The following is an 18,292-nucleotide window of genomic DNA, read 5'->3' as shown; positions in this document are numbered from 1 at the left end:
GAAGTCGAACTGTCGCCGTCCGTACATCCCAAGGCCAAAGCCCTAATCGTCTTGTTCATCAAGGTGTCCCCCAAGGAATCATTCTGAGTTTAACACTCTTTAAAGGAGCTCTGAAAGCCATCTAAAAAAACTTCCGTTCCGAACGCGTTGTGGAAGCAGGTAACTTAACTTGATGATTAACACGAAAATTTTCTCTGTGCGCGATGTTTTTCGTAGAAAAAAAGACACTTGAACATCGCCGCGCGTGTTGCCACTCGACTCGCTCCTCCGGGTCAAACGAGGAGGAGAAAGAAAAAAACGTCATTGGTGACGTAATAAAAGTGGTGCGAAAGCGGCGACCGCGCTTCTATCCGGGTCAGTGCTGACTGGTTTTCTTTTCTTTCTTTCCGTTTTCTTTCACCCTGCTTTCTCTTTGCCAAGGGATGAATAAGGGAGGACCTCGATATTCATGGTCGTGAAACCCCCGTTCTCGAAATTCATGTTCTGGAAACAAGGAAAAGGGGAAATGCTGCTTCGTAAGATGTTATGCCGCGATTAAGAACATAACATCACTATTTAACCACTCAAATTCAGGAATTTTCTATATGTGTTCAAGTCGCCTTAGCGAACGAAAGACACATTTAGAAGCCATTTGGCTTAGCAGGGCGGCATGTTGGTTGGTTAGTTGTGTGCTTGCAATATTATGGGTGGGTTAGTCACAGTTTGCCGTTGGCAGTTTTCCGCGCGCAACATGTGCATTTTATAGTCAGCTAAAATTTACGCGAGTCACGTGTTGTTTCAGTGCATGCAAACTTAACCGGCGTTGTCGGTCACTATATGGTGGATAAAACTGATGCACTATATGGTGACAAAACAAATGGCGCCGAGCACGGATGAACTCAAACTTGCGTGTCTGCGTCGTCCACATTTGTAGTCTGCATCGGCCAATTCTCGTTTAGCTCGATGGTTGGTAAGTTGACCATAAATTGTGGTGGTCTTATGACACTGCTTGGCTATGATGGTGTGTAACTCAGGCAATGAATGTTCAACTCCTGATGCCACGATGTGCCGGCGGCGGCATATTGCGATAGGTTTCACTGGATTGTATCTGGCAACGTATGGGCAAGAACACTCCTCCAGCTGAATAAGGAATTAACTGAATGGCTAACAAAGTTGCAAGTCAAAGTGACGGGCACTAGTGATCATAGCGAATTAGTGATATAGCGTATATTGATATAATGACATAGCGGACGGAATTAGTGGTCATAGCCATGCAGCGATCATTTCGAGGCGTGAAGTGAAGCAGCGCTTAGTGCCGCACTGTGTTTATACGTATTGCCACCAACAACACAACAAGAAACAGTCACCACGATAACGAACAGCATACAAAACACAGACACGGACAGAACAGCGTTCAACTGGCACCTGAAGTTTATTTTCATAATCCACCTACTCCGGAAGGTCGCTTTAGGGAAAGCAAGGTCAAGCGGGGAGAGGTTGACCGATTTTTCGTTGTCTTCGCTCGGGGAGTTCAATGAGGAGGCCTCTACAATCTCACGGTCTAACCTTGAACAGTGTCTGTAGACCAGTCTTCGTTTACTGTATCTGATAAACCAAAGAAAAAGCAAAAGAAACGTCTTCCACCGTTGCAGCGGGGTTCCGAGTGAAAAATAGCAGACGACGTTCTTCGAAACCAATCAGGGGCTCCACCTTTCTCACGTCAAAATGACGCAAGCGGCTCGACGGCTCGTTCCGGGTGTTGCCACCGTTGCGCACGGTCGCGATTTTCAAAATCGAATTCTGGGATATTAATGCACCTGTTGATAGTATTACTTCGCATGGTGCATTTTAATATGCTTATTAACCACTTGGTTAAAAAAATGCTAGTGATTAAAGTGCTTTCCTAGCTCCTTTAATGTGGTGACGGCAGATCTACGATCAGTAATTCCTCGCAAAGTGTCGTTTTCCGTGTATGCAGATGACGTCGCCCTTTGGACAGTAGGAAAATCACGCCCAGCCATTAAGCGCCGCTTGCAGCTGGCTTTAAATAACGTCCATACGTATCCCACGCAACTTGGAATGAACCTTCCGCCCGAAGAGTGCGTCGAGATCCCTTGCACACGCAAGGCTGTAACAAATTTCTTTCTTTGGGTTGGTGCCAGGAAGCTTGAGCCAGTACCTTTCCATCGCTTCCTTGGCGTTGTACCCGACTCGGTCCCGTGCTGGGCCCTCCACATTAAGCACCTTGAAACCAAGGTGCTGTGATCAGCGCTCCCTGCTCGCAGTTCACGCGGCGTTGGTGAGGGCGACAGTGCTTTACACGCTTCCCGTCCTGCACAGCACCTCAACAGAATCATTAAGTACCCTTCGAACACTTTTTGTTCGAAGCCTTCGTCCCTGCTTTGGAGTTCCAACAATGGCTGAAACATTGCAAGTACTGGCTGAAGCTGGTGAACTCCCTGATTGAGGTTATAGGTGAACGTCTAACGGCTCGGCACTTCATACGTTTGCGTGCTGAAATTCCCCCTCACCCCACCCGCTCCTCGGGAAAATTCGATACCGCCCTGAAGGCTACTTCTATCGAGTACTGCTGAGGACACACCAAAGTCTCACAGGTTTCCTGAACGAACGTAACACCGCCGGAAACCCCCTGGCCTCTGCCGGTGCCACAGACCTTCGTAAGCCTTCCGAACCTTCTGGAAAGAAGAGGTCAGGTTCACCCTCAAGTTCTTCGAACACATTTCTATGCTCTGGTGGACGAAGAGTTTTCTACCTCTACAGCACCATACACAGATGGCGCATTCAGAAGCGGCAAGTCCACCTCGGCATTCGTCATAACATCCGAAGGTGTAGTGCAAGGACGACGCCTTTCGCATCCAACCTCATCAACAGCTGCGGAATGCCATCTTTTTCTTTCTGTAGCACATCGTTGATTGTGTAGACACACATGGGGTAGACTACCGCCTCTGGCGATGAAACTCCCTGACCTTCATGAACTCATGAACTTCATGACCTTAAAATAAAATTATTGTTGTTGTTGAAACAAAAACCACAGGTATTTGTAAGCACGCCGCCACCGCCGATGACGCCGGCGTTATACCGATTCACGCCGCACGCCGGCGACCCAAAAAAGAACCCAACGCCTGCGCCCACAAAAACGGCATCAACGAACACATGTAGTCGCGAGTTGTCCGCGCAATGGCATATCTTACTGCCGACAGCGATGGGTCACACTGCCTTGCATTGTCTGCGTTGTATTCGCGTACGTGAACGCTGCACGTCATGAATGGTTTATGCTGTGTACTCGCCAACTCACCGTACTTGTGCCGAGAATTACATGTTCCAGCAAGCAAACTTCAATAGTTCTTGTTATAGTTCAGAGAAAGGCGACATGTGGCGGCGCCGCGTGGCTGGCGCCAGCACACGTCAGGCTTTTTCGTGAACTGCCTTAATCACCATTGATTTCTGCGCCATGGAGGCTTAAGTGTTTATCTCGATTTCCGCATCGATGTTCGCGTGACTCGGCTATTTGATCTCCTTGTAATTTCCATTTTATTTATCAGACGGACTAAAAACGGAGTGAAGTGCACAACACGGTATGTGATGCGATGATGCCATCAGCGAACATCTTGCTTCTTCCTTCGTTATCTTCTTTATCGTTCGCTATTTCTTACATATTCGTTGCCAGAATGCGTGTTAAAGTACCCCGAATGGTGTTTGTTTATGTGACACGGAAGTATAATAAAATCAATTTCGATACTCTGAGACAACTCAAGAGCTGCAAGCACAGCGTATGCCTGCGGAAAATGTGCTCCGCACGATGAGAAAAGGGCATACGGAGAAGAAGGCGGGCGCTATGCGGACGGAGAAGCCTCTTCATTTTTTTTTTTTTTTTTTGTTACCGCGACTATTTCACGTGTTTACTTTAAAAGCATGCAAATGTGCTCGAAGTACGCGGGGCGAATGCTGAACGAGCTCAAGCAACAAATGTGCAGCGCGTCCTTTCTAACAGGATCTGCTCCGGATTCGCATCTGTACAAGGTCGATCCAGAGTTACGCTTTCCAGTACCACCTTCCTTCACGCGACAAACGACGACTGTCCTACATAGGCTACGGCTCAATGTACCGTACCTAGCACGTCTTCTCTTCAAACTGGGAAAGCGAGACTATCCGAAATGTAGTGAGTGTGGCGTTGTAGAGGACGCAGAACATATCCTTGACAGGTGTGCTCTAAGGGTATTAGACACGAGCCTCTCTCGTATGGACTCCCCATCGACATCGCCAAACTGTTAGGTCCTCCGTCATCCGACAAGACGCTGAGGTCACTTGAAGATTTTCTACGTACAACCTGGCTTATGGACATTCTATGACTCGCTGAATGTGTGCTCTGTGTGTCCCCAGCGATTCTGACATTTTACACTCACTTGGTAGAAACTTTTCAACTACATGTTGAACTCCATCATCATCTCTTTGTTTTCTCATCACCTCATCATGTGTGTGTAGGCGTACTGGGGTAGCTTCGGGTAGCTTGGGGTACTTCGTCGAAACTGGCATCCCCATTTTTTTCTTTGTCACATTACCATCACCTACGGGTGTTTTTACTGAACATAATCGGTGTACACAGGCAACAGTTTGAAGCAACTACGTCGTGACCCGGAGGCGTGATGCGCCTGCATAAGCCAAGCGCAGACGTCTTAACTTTTTCTGGGAGCAGTTGACCTGCATGAGTTGGCGTCATACCGTGCGCAATCCGCCACGCGCTTGACATGATTTCTCTTTGAAGGTTAATTCCTGTCTCCTCGCCACACCTGCTGGCAGTCTTCCAACGTAGGGCAGACGGCGGAGACCAAGAAGATAGGGGAAGGTGCGCGTGCTGTTGCTAGATTCAGACGCCAGAACTTGCGGTGACGTCACCTACCCCTGGACAATCCGAAACTACGATGTTTTGCTGGTTCTTTCGAAAATGCGTGGAAGCGCGGAATGTTTACAGAGGGTGTTTATTGCGAAATGAACGCTTGAGCGAGGGTCACACTATTAATTCATGCGAGGGGTGTACAAGTCAAACCGGGACTTTTCGGCGAAAGTAAAATGAACTTACAGGCGACAAATTAGTTTTTCAAAGTAATCTCCAGCTGCACTAATGCACTTGCCCCTGCGTTTCACGAGTGCTTGGATGCCAGCTGCGTAGAAATCCTTACCGGCGCGTAGCAGCCACGATCGGGGCGCATTCTTGACCTCGTCGTCGCAGCTGAAGTGGCGGCCCTCAAGGAACGCCTTCAGTGGCCCGAAGAGATGGAAATCGCTGGGGACGAGGTCTGGACTGTAAGGGGGATGTGGCAGCAACTCCCAGCCAAGTTCCTGTAAGGTACGTGTCGTGAGATGCGCGGTATGCGGGCGTGCATTGTCCTGTAGGAGGAGGACTCCTTTGGTGATGAGGCCCGGCCGCTTTTGCTTCAGCGCCTTATGCACATCCCTGATAACCTGGCAGTAATATGCACTATTGATGGTGGTACCATTGGGCAGAAAATCAACATGAACAACGCCAGCCTTGTCCCAGAAAACCGTGGCCATGACCTTACCCGCAGACGGGGTGCTTCGGAACTTCTTGGGAGCTGGCGATCCCGGATGCTTCCACTGTTTTGATGCTCGCTTAGACTCAGGAGTGAAATGGTGCACCCACGTTTCATCGCACGTGATGATCCGATCAAGGAACGGCTGTCCTTCAGTGTCGAAACGGTACCTTAGCTCTTGGGAAATTTCCAGTCTTCTCTGCAGGTCAAACTTGGAGAGCTGCCTCGGGACCCAACGGGCACTAACTTTTCGAAACTGGAGGTGTTCATGAATGATACTGTTCAACGTTCCCACAGAAAGGTCCGTTTTTCGAACCAGTTCGAGACATGCTATCCATCGGTCCTCGAGGATCAGGCGCTCCACAAGTTGGATGTTCTCAGGAACTCTGACACCGGCCTCTGAGCCGCCCCGGCCGGGATCGTCCTGCACTGATGTACGGCCGTCTCAAAACCGTTTGCAGCACTCAAACGCTTTGCTGCCGCTAAGTGTATTGTGGCCATACTGAGCCTGAAGTCTTCTGTGAATTTCAGATGACTTTACGCCTTCATTCACAAGAAACTTCATGACAATTCGCTGTTCGATGTGCGCGCTCACGTCGTTGTCGGCCATCTTGTCCAGCACGTGTCTTCTGCTTTGCACAAACTTTGGAGCACTACGTGGTGAACGCGGAGGCCTGTCGCGTGTGAAAATGACGCAAAAGAAGTAACGGGAGCCATTTGTACACTCAGGAGACAGAAGTCCCGGTTTTACTTGAACACCCCTTGCACATATTACTCAAAACGACTAGAGCCCACCAAAGTGTGGAACATTGTATGTCTGATACACAGCTATCTTTGTTTTCTAGTGTGTCGCAAGTATGCAGCAGCAGACGAGCAGGAATACCGGCTAACACGCTACCTGATGTCCAATTACGACCCTGCAGTCCGGCCTTCGTTCAACTCTACTCTGCCACTTCGTGTGGAGATCGATTTGGCTCTGCTACAAGTCCTCCAAGTGGTGAGTTCCTCATCTACGGCCTACCTTCTTTGTGTGTGTCTCTCTCTCCGAGCGTGTGCGTATACATGTATGAGCCAATCGTGAAGATACCACGCGTCATCGTTTTTTTTTTTCCTTTTCTTTTGTTTTTTTGTGTGTGTGTTTTTTTTTTTTTTTTTTCGTGCGCCACAGTCTAGTCGTGGCACTTTTGTGAATGACCAAGTAACGGAACGGGCAATCATGATGCATGTGGATACAACCCTTATTTCTGCCTGAATTTATTTGAATATATGTCATTCGTGAACGAATTTTATACCAAAACGTTTCTCCGCCAAGGGAATTTGCCCGAACATGCCAGACTGGCCAGACTTTAAACATGCAACGAGATGACACATACCATTGCTGGAAACGGTGCTTGATTGATCAAGCAGTTTATTATAAATCTCAACGGGGCCATTCCAGCCAAAACCGGCCAGAGGTGTATCTCGACCCTCTTAGATTTCGCTGAAAAAAAATGTGTGCATTCCCTTAGGGGTGCGTATATAAGATATAAACTTTTTTTTCTCAAGATTCGATTTCTTGAGCATTGGGGGCGCCTCGAACTTGACCCGAACATGAAAAAGTGTTGTCCGTTCCGCGCGTCCTTCTGGCACATGCAGACGGTATTCAGTGCTTTCTTTGCTTAGTGTCAGAGGGGAAGGGCCCATCTAGCTTCTCGAAGGGCATATGGAACGAGCAACGAACGAACGAACAATGCCGGTGATGTCGCGGGAGCTCAAGAGCGGAGCGCGTTTTGGGCCAAGTTTACGATTAATTTTCGGCAAGATAGCATTCTCTCAGGAGCCCGAGATTATATATGCGCATAAACTGATGCATGGAGATTTGTTTCATGTAAAAATATGAAGCTGACCTCTGTTTATTGCTTAACTAACCATACCCCGCTGCAGCTATTTCTTAGTTGAGGTCGTCTAGGAACCAAAACGTGAGGCCTTTGTGCCGTTTTCCTGTGAAAGAGACCCTCTCCTGTACCATTTTGAAAATCGACAGATATATATTTCTTGCGCGAGAAAAAAATTTCGTCACCATAGTCAGCTGCAGGTCATTCCATAGTTGCGGTCGTTTAGGAAGTAAAAAAAAAATGTGCCTTTGTGGAAGACAAGCTCTTCTCATAACATTTTGAAAGCCTACATATGTATTTTTCTTAAGCGAGAAAAAAAAATCGTCAGCGCATTCATATCGTGTCTGTGAGGTACCATTATCACGCTTTGAAGAAAATTCGCCTTATACTGTTCTCTAAGTTCTACCTCCAGTACTCACAGCCGCCTCTTCGTAACAGTTTCGTCGTCGTTTCTGGTTGCCTGACTCATGAAGTCATGACACTCTTACGGTACACACTATTCGCCACTTGTTTATTGAACATAGATGTCAGTCGTCATTCCCCGAGGCCCCCAGGGCGTCCGTCGTGACGTTCTCCACCTCTGTGAGGCCGGCAACGGCGAGCCCAGAGCCGTGTATGCCAAAGAGAGTCTGGCCATTAATGGAACATGCCTATACCTGGAGCACCACCCACTTTTTGAGCTCTCTGGCCAATCACGAGCCAAAATACAGTTCGCTATTAACCCCAGGCTATCCAAGCTATATATTACCTGTATTAACTGGGTGCCGACATTTTCGGGAAACTGGATTGGATTAGATTGAATAGGATATTCCCTGACGACCTAGCAACATAATGGATTTTGCGTTCACTTTTAACGGCGCCATCTGGATGGTGAGGGGCACGCCGGGAAGACGTAGAATAGCAGAAGGCAGAAGTAGTAGAAGCAGAAGTGCTTGCTAGCAGAACTGATTGGCCGGCAGAACCGCTAGTTGGAACAGACTGCCGGTATTATACGTATTTTAACTATAAAACACAATACGATTGAATCGAGAATGGGCAAAGGTGCGTACATGTATAAAACTATGTCATAAAATGCAAATTTTTGGCAATCCATAGCGTTTTTCTCGCTATTTGCCTATGATTGCTGTCGTTACTAGGCCTAACAAGGACGACGAAACATGCTATTTTCAGGCAAACATCGACACTGGAGCGTAATTTAAAGGTGATTTGCAAGATAATTGCAACATAATCTACACTTAGGGAATACAATTCATGTAATTTATGAAAAAAATTGGTCATGAAATCCTCGCTTCGCCGTTCCAAGCTACGCCGCCATTTTCGGGAAAATTTTGGTGTCATGGCCGCCCGCATAGAAAACAGCAGCCAATGAAAAACGCTGAATTTGATTGACAGGTCGAGCCTCTTTTTTAGGCTCCTCCTAATGGCCAGACTCCCTTTGGCATACACGGCACTGGGCGAGCCCTATCACCAGCACCACCACCACCATCACCACCGAGAAATGTACTACTTCCCTGATGGCGCTGGCGTCGCGATAGAAAAACAGAAAATACAATTGCTAAACTTTGCCTCCACAAGGATGACTTTGGAACGCTACGTAGTACCTTTTTGGCTCATCCCGTGGTAAAGGGCAATGTGACGGCGTTGGCAGTACGGCAGTGCAGTTTAAAAGGTTGGAAGTTATAGGGCTAGCTTGCAGCGCCCCTATTGAGTGCAGATAATCTGACGCCTTAAGAAGAAGAAGAAGAAATTGCTGAAGATGCAATTATGGCGGGCTAGTGCAATGAGGCATGCTCTATCCGGGGTACCAGGAGGTACTATTATGCTATTACTTTGAGCCTATATCTTCTGTGCAGGTATGTTCAGCGAAAACGTCTATTTCCAGTGAAAGGAGGACAGTGCGCGTACAGCCATATTTTTTCTTTTTCTTTTTTCTGTTGTGGGACTAGGGCGCGTGACACAATAATAAATGGTTTTCATAGACTGTTACGTCGTGTTCTGACGTGCTCTGAGCCAACAGGTATGGTCAGCTGGCGCAGTAAGATCCACAGCAAAGAGTAGAAGGAAAATCATGATAATGGTACCTCACAGGGCGGGATGCAAATGCGCTGACGAAGTTTTTTTTTTCCCCGTTTAAGAAGAAATACGCCAGCAGAGGTCGAATAAGAAACGGGTGGCCGGCTATTCCATTCATCTCTCACTATGTGTGTCCACTCCTGCGTACTACCTGGGGGTCGCTCCAGTGGAGAAATGCGACACTCCGATGTTCCGTAAACTTTTGTCCCAAGCTGTTCCTTACGGACGGGATACGAGTGCGCTGTCAAATCTTTTTTCTCGCGTAAGAACAAATACATCTGGAGATTTTCAAAATGGTAAAGGAGAGGGTCTCTTTTCACAGGAGAGGGTCACAAAGGCATCACTTTTTACTTCCTAGACGATGTCAACTAACGAATGAGCTGCAGCGGAGTATGGTGACGAAAAAAAAATACACCTGTAGATTTTCAATACGTTACAGGAGAGGACTTGTTCTACAAATAGCACGATTTGTTTCACTTCCTAGGCGACCTCAGGTATCTGAAAATACTATGTGAAAAGTGTCATTTTTTACGAATCGTCGATATTCTCGGTAGCTTAGTTAAGCAATGAATACAGATCAGCTTCATATTTTTGCGTGAAGCTAATCTCCACACAGTAGTTTATGAGCGTAAATAATCTCGGGCCCCAGCGAGAATGCAAATTTGCGGAAAATTATTCCTAAACTTGGCCCAAAATGCCGCGCCGGTCTTGAGCTCTCACCACGTCACCAGATTTGTTCTCGTTCCATATGCCCTTCGGGAAGGTAGATGGACCCTACCCCATCTAACACCGGCCCAGGCAGCACACCGATGTTGGACTGACAGTGGCCCAGTGTTCGTTTGCCGACACCCATCATGTCGGCCCAACATCCGTTTTGAAAAATCCCCCGAGGTCGGGCTGACATCACAGCTGTACACAGGGCCGATGTCACAATGAGGCAGTGGGCCGATGTCAGTTGTGGATGAGCGACCGATGGCAGGCCGATACCTCTGTGCTCCTGGCTCTCGGAGGATCCGCTGCCTTTTGCCGCAGTTCGGGACAACACGCAACTAACCAGTGGATAATCATATATGTGGACTCTGCACTACGTATAATTTGTGAGATGTACCAGAAGTGTGTGAGCTACCTGTGCTCTAATTGTTTATCCCAACCCCGATGTGTCTCCTGCCGACACCCCCGATATCGGCCCAACATACACTTTGCAACACCGCCCAGAGTTGGGCAGATATCGGGTCAGGATATTGGTCCGATATCATTTGGACATGCTACCGATTTGTGACCGATGTTCTGCCAACATAATTTTGTATTTGTATTCGTGTGTTGGCGATCGTAACTAAACGTTAGACTGGTTATTTGCGACGAAACTACGTTTTATTTCTGCCACTGTTTCTTACTCGTTTCATTTTCTGATGGTTTCCTTTGTTCCTCGTATTTCTCGTGGCGGACAATGAGCGCGGCGTTACAGAAAGCAAGACGGAAAAAAGTTTAAAAGCCCCTAGGACAACAAGGAACCGGCATTCCTTTCGAAGCGAAAACAGATACTATATATTTCATGTTTTACGAGCTTCCGCAAATTCGAGAGCCCTGCTCGTCTCGGAATCAAAATGCTGGAGGTGACGTGTCTCAGTTTAATTCGCTCAAGCATACAAACGAGGCTCAAGTGAGGAATTGCTTCGAATAGTAACTCGACATCAACGTAACGAATGTGTTTCCTACTTGCTTTAGGCGCGGGACACCAAGTAAGTCGATGGAAAGCCAGTGTCAGCGTCATGTCGTTGGCTTCGGTCAACATCGAGCCGACATTGCCAACTTCATTTGGATGTTGGTCGCAAGTTGGCAATGTCGGCGTCTTGTCTCTGGTTTATATAATCATCAAGCCGACATTGTCAATCTCTGTGGGATGTCAATCGCAAGTTGACATTGTCAGCATCATCTCGCTGGTGTCAGTCAACACCAAGCCGATATTGCCAACTGCAAAGTGATATCGGTCGCAAGTTGGCATTGTCGGCTACATGTCGCTTATTTCGGTCAACACTGTGCCGACATTGCCAACTTCAAAGTGATATCAGTCGCAAGTTGGCATTGTCGACTACATGTCGCTTGTTTCAGTCAACACCGAGCCGACATTGCCAACTTCAAAGTGATATCGGTCGCAAGTTGGCATTGTCGGCTACATCCCGCTTGTTTCGGTCAACACCAAGCCGACATTGCCAACTTCAGCGTGATATCGGTCGCAAGTTGGCAGTGTCGGCTAGATGTCGCGTTTTTTCATCAACATTGAGCCGACATTGCCAACTTCTGTCGTACATCGGTCACAAGTTGGCAGTGTCGGGGATATGTTGGGCCGACGTGCCCAACTTGCTGCTGATATCGGCCCGATGTCGTGTGTGCTGCCTGGGAGGCAAAGAAAGTGCAGAAATATGCCGTCTGTATGTGTCAGAAGGACGCGCGGAATGGACAACACTTTTTCTCGTTTGGGCCAAGTTCGAGGCGCCCCCACTGTTTAAGAAAACAAAACCTGAAGAAAAAAATTTATAACCTACATACACACCCCTAAGGGAATGCACACAATTTTTTTCGGCGAAATCTTCGAGGGCCTGGCTGGTTTCGGCTTGAATGGCCCCACAACAGCATATTTTCGCTGAACAGACTATGCCCACTGCGCAATTTATTTGATAAGAACATCCTAAAAATCAACAATGAGTGGTGCGACGTGACCTTGTAGAACGGCCCGACCTCCTGAGATGCGACGTACTCTGTACGTCACGGAGTAGGGTCAGCATCACTCGTTCACAGACCACGCGCGTGCTTGAGGTCACCTGCGGCTATCATTCTTGCAGAAGAGCACATGTGATCGTCGCGCAATCTTCCGCAATGAAAAACAATAAATTTACAGAGTGACTTTCGCCGGTCGTTTAACATGAAGTGAATGCATCGTTAAACATAAAACTGACTACTACAAATCCATCCCTGTGTTTGATATATACTGATATATAGCGATAGAAATATAGTACAACAGCGGCGCCTGTGGTCGCCAGTTGTCGCTTATCAAATGCACCTTCCCATACCATGTTTAATCTTGCACAGAATAAGTTGCTGCAAAAGTATGCAAAGTTCGAAGACTGTGTTGGTTTTCAAAACGAAGAGGAAAATTATGTTTGCTTTGCTTCGGTTCTCATTAAGAAGCAGCAGACAGTAACGTCCCCCCCCCCCCCCACCCAACCCACACGTATATTACAAACGAAATCGCTGATCACATTGGATGTAACAAGGGTCTGGCGGAGAGTCACATCGCTTGCGATTCAGTTTCCTTTTACGCCCACACGCTTCCTTTTATACAAGTCCGCTGTCGTGATCAGCTACGTATCGAAGAACATAAAAGCGAGCCGCCCAAAAATCATACCGGCTTATTGGCACGTAGACAGTGCAGCTCCTCTTTTGGAAACAAAGGAACTTCCGTCTCTTCCTGTTTTCGTAACGCCAAACAAAAGAACTGCAATTCTACGTCCGCAATCAGCAGTTTCTTTCATAACAGGGAGCTTCCTAGCTTCACTTCCCCTTCCCACCTGATTGAACACGTCGGTCCCGCTCAATATCGTCTACTTTGCTTGTGTAATACGACCGGAACTGTGGAGCTTCGCTCGTGTATGGCTGGGATAACGCTAGGAAAACAGGCCATCGGACGGGTCTCCCTGCAAAGGGATCTGGATCATATTTGCTTTTCCTCGGCTTCCGAGATTGCATTAGCGTTTGTTATTCTGACTCTCCCCTTGCACGACTTGTAGCTCTGGCTCTGGCTCGTGGCTCGTTGGTTGGCCTTAACATTTGCGGGAAAGACAGGTCATATGGTTCTCTTCTTCCCTGTGAGATAAAATATATGTTGTTGTATACGTACATACAGGGTGTTTATAGTTATCCTTTACAGATTTTTAATTAAAAGTTATAAGAACAGCATATATATATCGTTTTCTCGGTTGAATTATATACAGCATGGGGGACATCCTGTCGAAGAAAGTATGTAACTACTAGATGACTAATTACCTAAAATTCATGAATTCAACGAGGGTTGTCTGCCGTTCTGCTTGTCTGCCTGTCTGCCCTTTCGCGCGAAATTCTCTAGTTAAAAAGTTAATATTAGGTAATTAGTCATTGTGTAGTTACACACTCTCTTCCAGAGGGTGTCCGCCAGGCCGTATACCTCAACTGCAAAAACAACGACATCTATGCTGTTCTCGTAGCTTTTTTTATAAAAAAATTTGTAAAGGATAAAACGAAACGCTTTATATTGTTTGACCTCTTACGCTTAAATCTACTCCCAGTTTATTATACATGGTTTTCATTATTTTCCGTTGGAGAATTTTTTTATTAAAAAGCTATGAGAGCAGCCTGGACGTCATATTTGCTGTTGAATAAAACGGCCAAGCGGGCATCCTCACAACTACAAGATGACAAATTACCTAATATTCATTAATTGACCTTTTGATTGGGGGCCAACACGAGACAGTGGAACGGGAGAAAATCCTCGTTGAAAGCCATTCCATTTTTTTTTTTTTTTTTTATCTTGAAAGGCGTAGACCCCTGCTGGCCAGATCAAACGCTTTGTGGCCCAGATAAGCCTGCGTCGGCGAAGGTCATGCGCTCCTAAAGGCTGGTTTAGAGTCCGACGTAGTCTTCGCCCATCGCCGCCCGCATTCCGACAGCCCGACAGCCCGCATTCCGACAGCCAGCGTCGCTACGCCACGCCTCCCCATCCTAACGACGTCATAGTCTGGCGCAGCGCAACGAAAACACTACGGGATATTTTCACATTTCATAATGGGAAAGCAGTCATATCTGCACCCGCTTGCTGAAATCCGACTAAAGACAATCCGTGTTCCCATCGTCTGTACTCTTATGTTTGTACTACTGTAATACGGTTGCTACCCCCAAACATGAACACTGAATTGTACGTATAAGAAAGACGCACGTCTTCCCAGCTTTTCTCCTTTTACTTGTCTCTACAGTTCATCCGCAGTTTATTATATAGGCACGGATGTTCCTTTCCAGTTTCGATCAAAAGCTCAATGGGCGACGCCATGTTGGAAAATGCGAGTCCACGCCGTGCTCAGCTCACTGGCAACCGCCAGATGCAGAGTATCGCTCTACTTCCCCGACGGCGGCTGGCGTAGTCGTGCGTTGCCGCCGCGCCGCGCCGCGCTTCGCCGAGTGTCGTCGCACTATGAACTCACCGGCGGCGGCTCCCGATGCGCGGCGCTGCGCTGAGCGTCGTTACGCCCCGCTCCGTCGGACTCTAAACCAGCCTTTAGCCACGCGGCATTGGTCTCGACTCGTTCGCATAGCAAAATTCGGCTATGGATATTTCACGCCATGCGCTCGTTTCAGGATTTTTAAAAGACAGGATTGCTTTCAACGAGGATTGTCTCCCATTCTGCTACGTCGCTTTTGCCCGAAATTTCCTAATTAAAGAGTTAATTCATGAATTTTAGGTAATCAGCCATCTTGTAGCTACATACTAGCTTCGAGAGGATTGCGAACTGCAAAATCTGCTTCTGTGTAGCTTTCATAGCTTTTAAAGAAAAATCGGTAACTGAAAAAAAAAGAACACCCTGTATACAGAGTGGGTGCAGATAAAGTTTCCCTATATTTATGCACGTATGGCGTTACCTGCTTAATGCATGAACTTCCGGTGGCGCGGGATGACGCATTTATCGGATGAAAACGAACAAAGAAATCGTAGTAACCAAACTCCACGTAACAAAAAAGTTATCCATGCAAACATTGCTCTCCGTGCATCCCGATTTTCCTACGCAGAAGTCAATATGGTGGTCACGGCACAGTTGCGTCTATCTACCGCTAGCCGTACTCGATCTCGTTTTGTTTCTGCGTGAGCGGCACCCCTAGCGGTAGGGCGATGCAACTGTGCTACACTGCCATGTCCCATTGGAAATGGACGGAGCGAAGTTCGCGTTGCTAACGATTGCGCAAAGTGTGGTTACCACGACTTTTTTGTCGATTTGTACAGCGTAAATACATTGTCGTGCGCCGCCGGAAGTTCGTGCGGTATGCAGGTAACGCGCTATGTGCGAAAATGTGGGGCTACTTTATCTGCGCCCACCCTGTATTATTCGGTCAATTGCTGATTTCAGAAAATCCCAGTGCTCCTTGCGTACGCGTTGCATCCTGGGAGATTACTGGAATGAACTGCCCTTCATGCTTTGTTTTCGCTGACCTTGACTCCTCGTGGACAATTGGCTGAGGGAGGGCGAACCGAAATAGCCCTTCAAGACCTTCTCCTCCTTTGTTATTAGCAAGTTCCCATAGTCTAAGCTCTCTGGGATGCTCTGAGGTCGTCTGTTAAAGGGACCATGAAAGGATATTTGACAAGCCCACGACCATTTTCGATTTGTTCCTCTGTACTAAAGCCTTCACCCGGTGAAATATGAAGTTGAAAATCGTTCAAATAACGAAAATATTCTATGTTAACGGCATTTGTGTGGCAACTGAATTTGCCGCCTTGAAAAAATATTTTCATGTGATTTTAATTGAAATAAATTGAATTTCTTTAATTGAACTCGAAAATTTCCCAAGTCAACCTAACGTTTTTTTAGAATAGAATAACATCGGTGCGGCGTGAACGGCGGCTTCTACGACCCGCCTACGATGCGAACACGTCCTGACATCACACACACTCTAAGAAAGAAAAGAGTACTTTTACTCCTTTTGGGGACTAAATGCCTTGCTACAAAAAATAGTCCCTTTCGGGAGTAAACGCACGTGAGTAAATGAATGTCACAGAGTGAAGACTGCATTTCCCGCGCAGTTTTAAGAGTACCAAGTACATAATTCGTGTACATGCATGAAAACACTTTGACGCAAACCGTCAACCGTGATATATCGCGTGATATAAAATCTTGCGCCACACATAGGGCACAATTTGCGGAGAAAGATGAGCTAACTCTTTCTTACTCTGTGTGGTTGGAATATTGCTACGTTGTGTGTGTTATTTATTTATTTTATTTATTGTTAGTAACCCAAAGGCCAGAAGGCATTACATGGGTGAAGGGAATACGAAGAAAATTATAACAACAATCACGATAACACCAGTAACAATAATGAATAAACAATGTGACTGGGAGGCCAAACAGCCCAGACAAGCGCAAAATTTAAAGTACAAAATAAGATGGTTATTTTCGCTGCGAGGAAAGGTGATGCGCTGCTGCAGATTTGAAGGATGAATGATCATGGACGGATGCGGTTCCCTCGGGCAATGAATTCCAAAGTTTGATGGCGCGCGGGTAGAAGGAGTGAAAGAATGCGTTTGTGTGACAGAAAAATGGCTCGCACTTGTAGGAATGGTTGACACGCCTGCTCGTATAATGAGCTTGGCGAATGTAGGAGGTTAGGGGCACAGAAGAATGGAAAAGGTTATGAAATAAATCTAGAGTTTGAATAGTTCGGCGGTGCTCTAAAGGGTCGAGGTCAAAAGTGCATTTCAGACCGGTGACGCCAGTGGAAGAGGAGTAGTCATTGGCGATGAATCGAACGGCACGATTTCGGACGGATTCGATGGATCGAGACAGGAAGGATTGGTGAGGATGCCAGATACATGAGGCGAATTCCAGCTTTGGACGGATGAGCGTTGTATACGCCAAACGCTTCACTTGGGGAGGTATATTGACGAAGATTGCGTCTGAGGTACCCTAGACATCGGTTCGAATCATTGATAACATGGTTAATGTGAGCATGCCATTGGAGGGTTGACGTAATGTGAACACCGAGGTACTTATGACATGAACTGTTGGTGATAGGTGTGCCGCTCAGTGTGTATGGGTAGACGTCTTGATGTTTCCCAACGTGAAGGTATGTGCATTAGACAGATTAAGTGGCATCAGCCATGTGGAGCACCGGGACTCCACAGCTTGAAGATCGTTCTGTAGAAGTGTTCGATCAGCTGGATTATTGATGTGTCTGTAAATGACGCAGTCGTCGGCAAAAAGGCGAACTGTGGAGCTGAGGCTATGTGAAATGTCATTAATGTATATGAGAAATAGTAGAGGCCCCAGGACAGAGCCTTGAGGAACTCCTGACTTAACAGGATATAATTGTTAACATGTGTATATTGCATCCGTGAGAGGAGATAATTTGACAACCACTGCATTAGATTGTCCGGTAGATTTAGTTGAGATAGTTTAGCAAGCAGTCTGCTGTGAGGAACTTTATCGAATGCTTTTTTAAAGTCCAGGAAGATAACGTCACTGGTTGAGTGGTACACGAATAGCCGCGACGGAAACCGTGTTGGAAAGGGAAGAAAAAAGAGCGGGGTTCTAGGAAATCCGTAAGGTTCGAAAAGATCACGTGTTCTAATAGTTTGCATGGCGTACTTATGAGTGATATAGGGCTGTAGTTAAGCGGACTAGTTCTAGAACCACCTTTATGGAGAGGAATAACTTTACTAATTCTCCAGTCCCTAGGTACCTCCCCACTTGAGAGAGATTGGTTGAAAATATCTGTAAGGAAGTAGCATGATGTGAACTTCGTACTTTTTAGTATTCTTGTGTTCAGACCATCGAAGCCGGATGATGCTAACATCTTGAGGGAATCAATTAACTTACAGATGCCGTTGCAAGAAACAGTGAAATCCGGCAGGCGATCTAAATAAAGCAGTGGAAGAGTAGGGATATTAGCAGGTTCGTTATGAAGAAAGACGCCAACAAATGCACCGTTAAAGATATCAGGGCACTGGTGATCGGGAACAGGTGAGCTATCTACATCACAAAGCCTGATGTCGTTGTGTTC

The 18,292-nt window shown here is 46.8% G+C and overlaps 2 protein-coding genes across 4 annotated transcripts in view; one reads left to right on the top strand and one right to left on the bottom strand.

Moving 5' to 3' along the window:
• LOC135386162 (neuronal acetylcholine receptor subunit alpha-10-like) overlaps positions 1-18,292 on the top strand; it is a 203,140-nt gene that overhangs the window by 151,438 nt on the left and 33,410 nt on the right. For both annotated transcript variants that reach the window (XM_064615930.1, XM_064615931.1), the window contains exon 4: positions 6,395-6,546. In XM_064615930.1, the coding sequence (XP_064472000.1) occupies positions 6,395-6,546 (152 nt within the window). The remainder of the gene's footprint in view (positions 1-6,394; positions 6,547-18,292) is intronic.
• The window catches only part of LOC135386159 (microtubule-associated protein futsch-like), a 40,856-nt gene that overhangs the window by 20,308 nt on the left and 2,256 nt on the right, over positions 1-18,292 (bottom strand). The window lies entirely within an intron of this gene.

The sequence above is a fragment of the Ornithodoros turicata genome, chromosome 2, assembly GCF_037126465.1.
Source record: "Ornithodoros turicata isolate Travis chromosome 2, ASM3712646v1, whole genome shotgun sequence".
Lineage (NCBI taxonomy): Eukaryota > Metazoa > Arthropoda > Arachnida > Ixodida > Argasidae > Ornithodoros > Ornithodoros turicata.
Note: the sequence above shows the minus strand (reverse complement) of the source record. Positions and strands in the feature narration are given on the sequence as shown.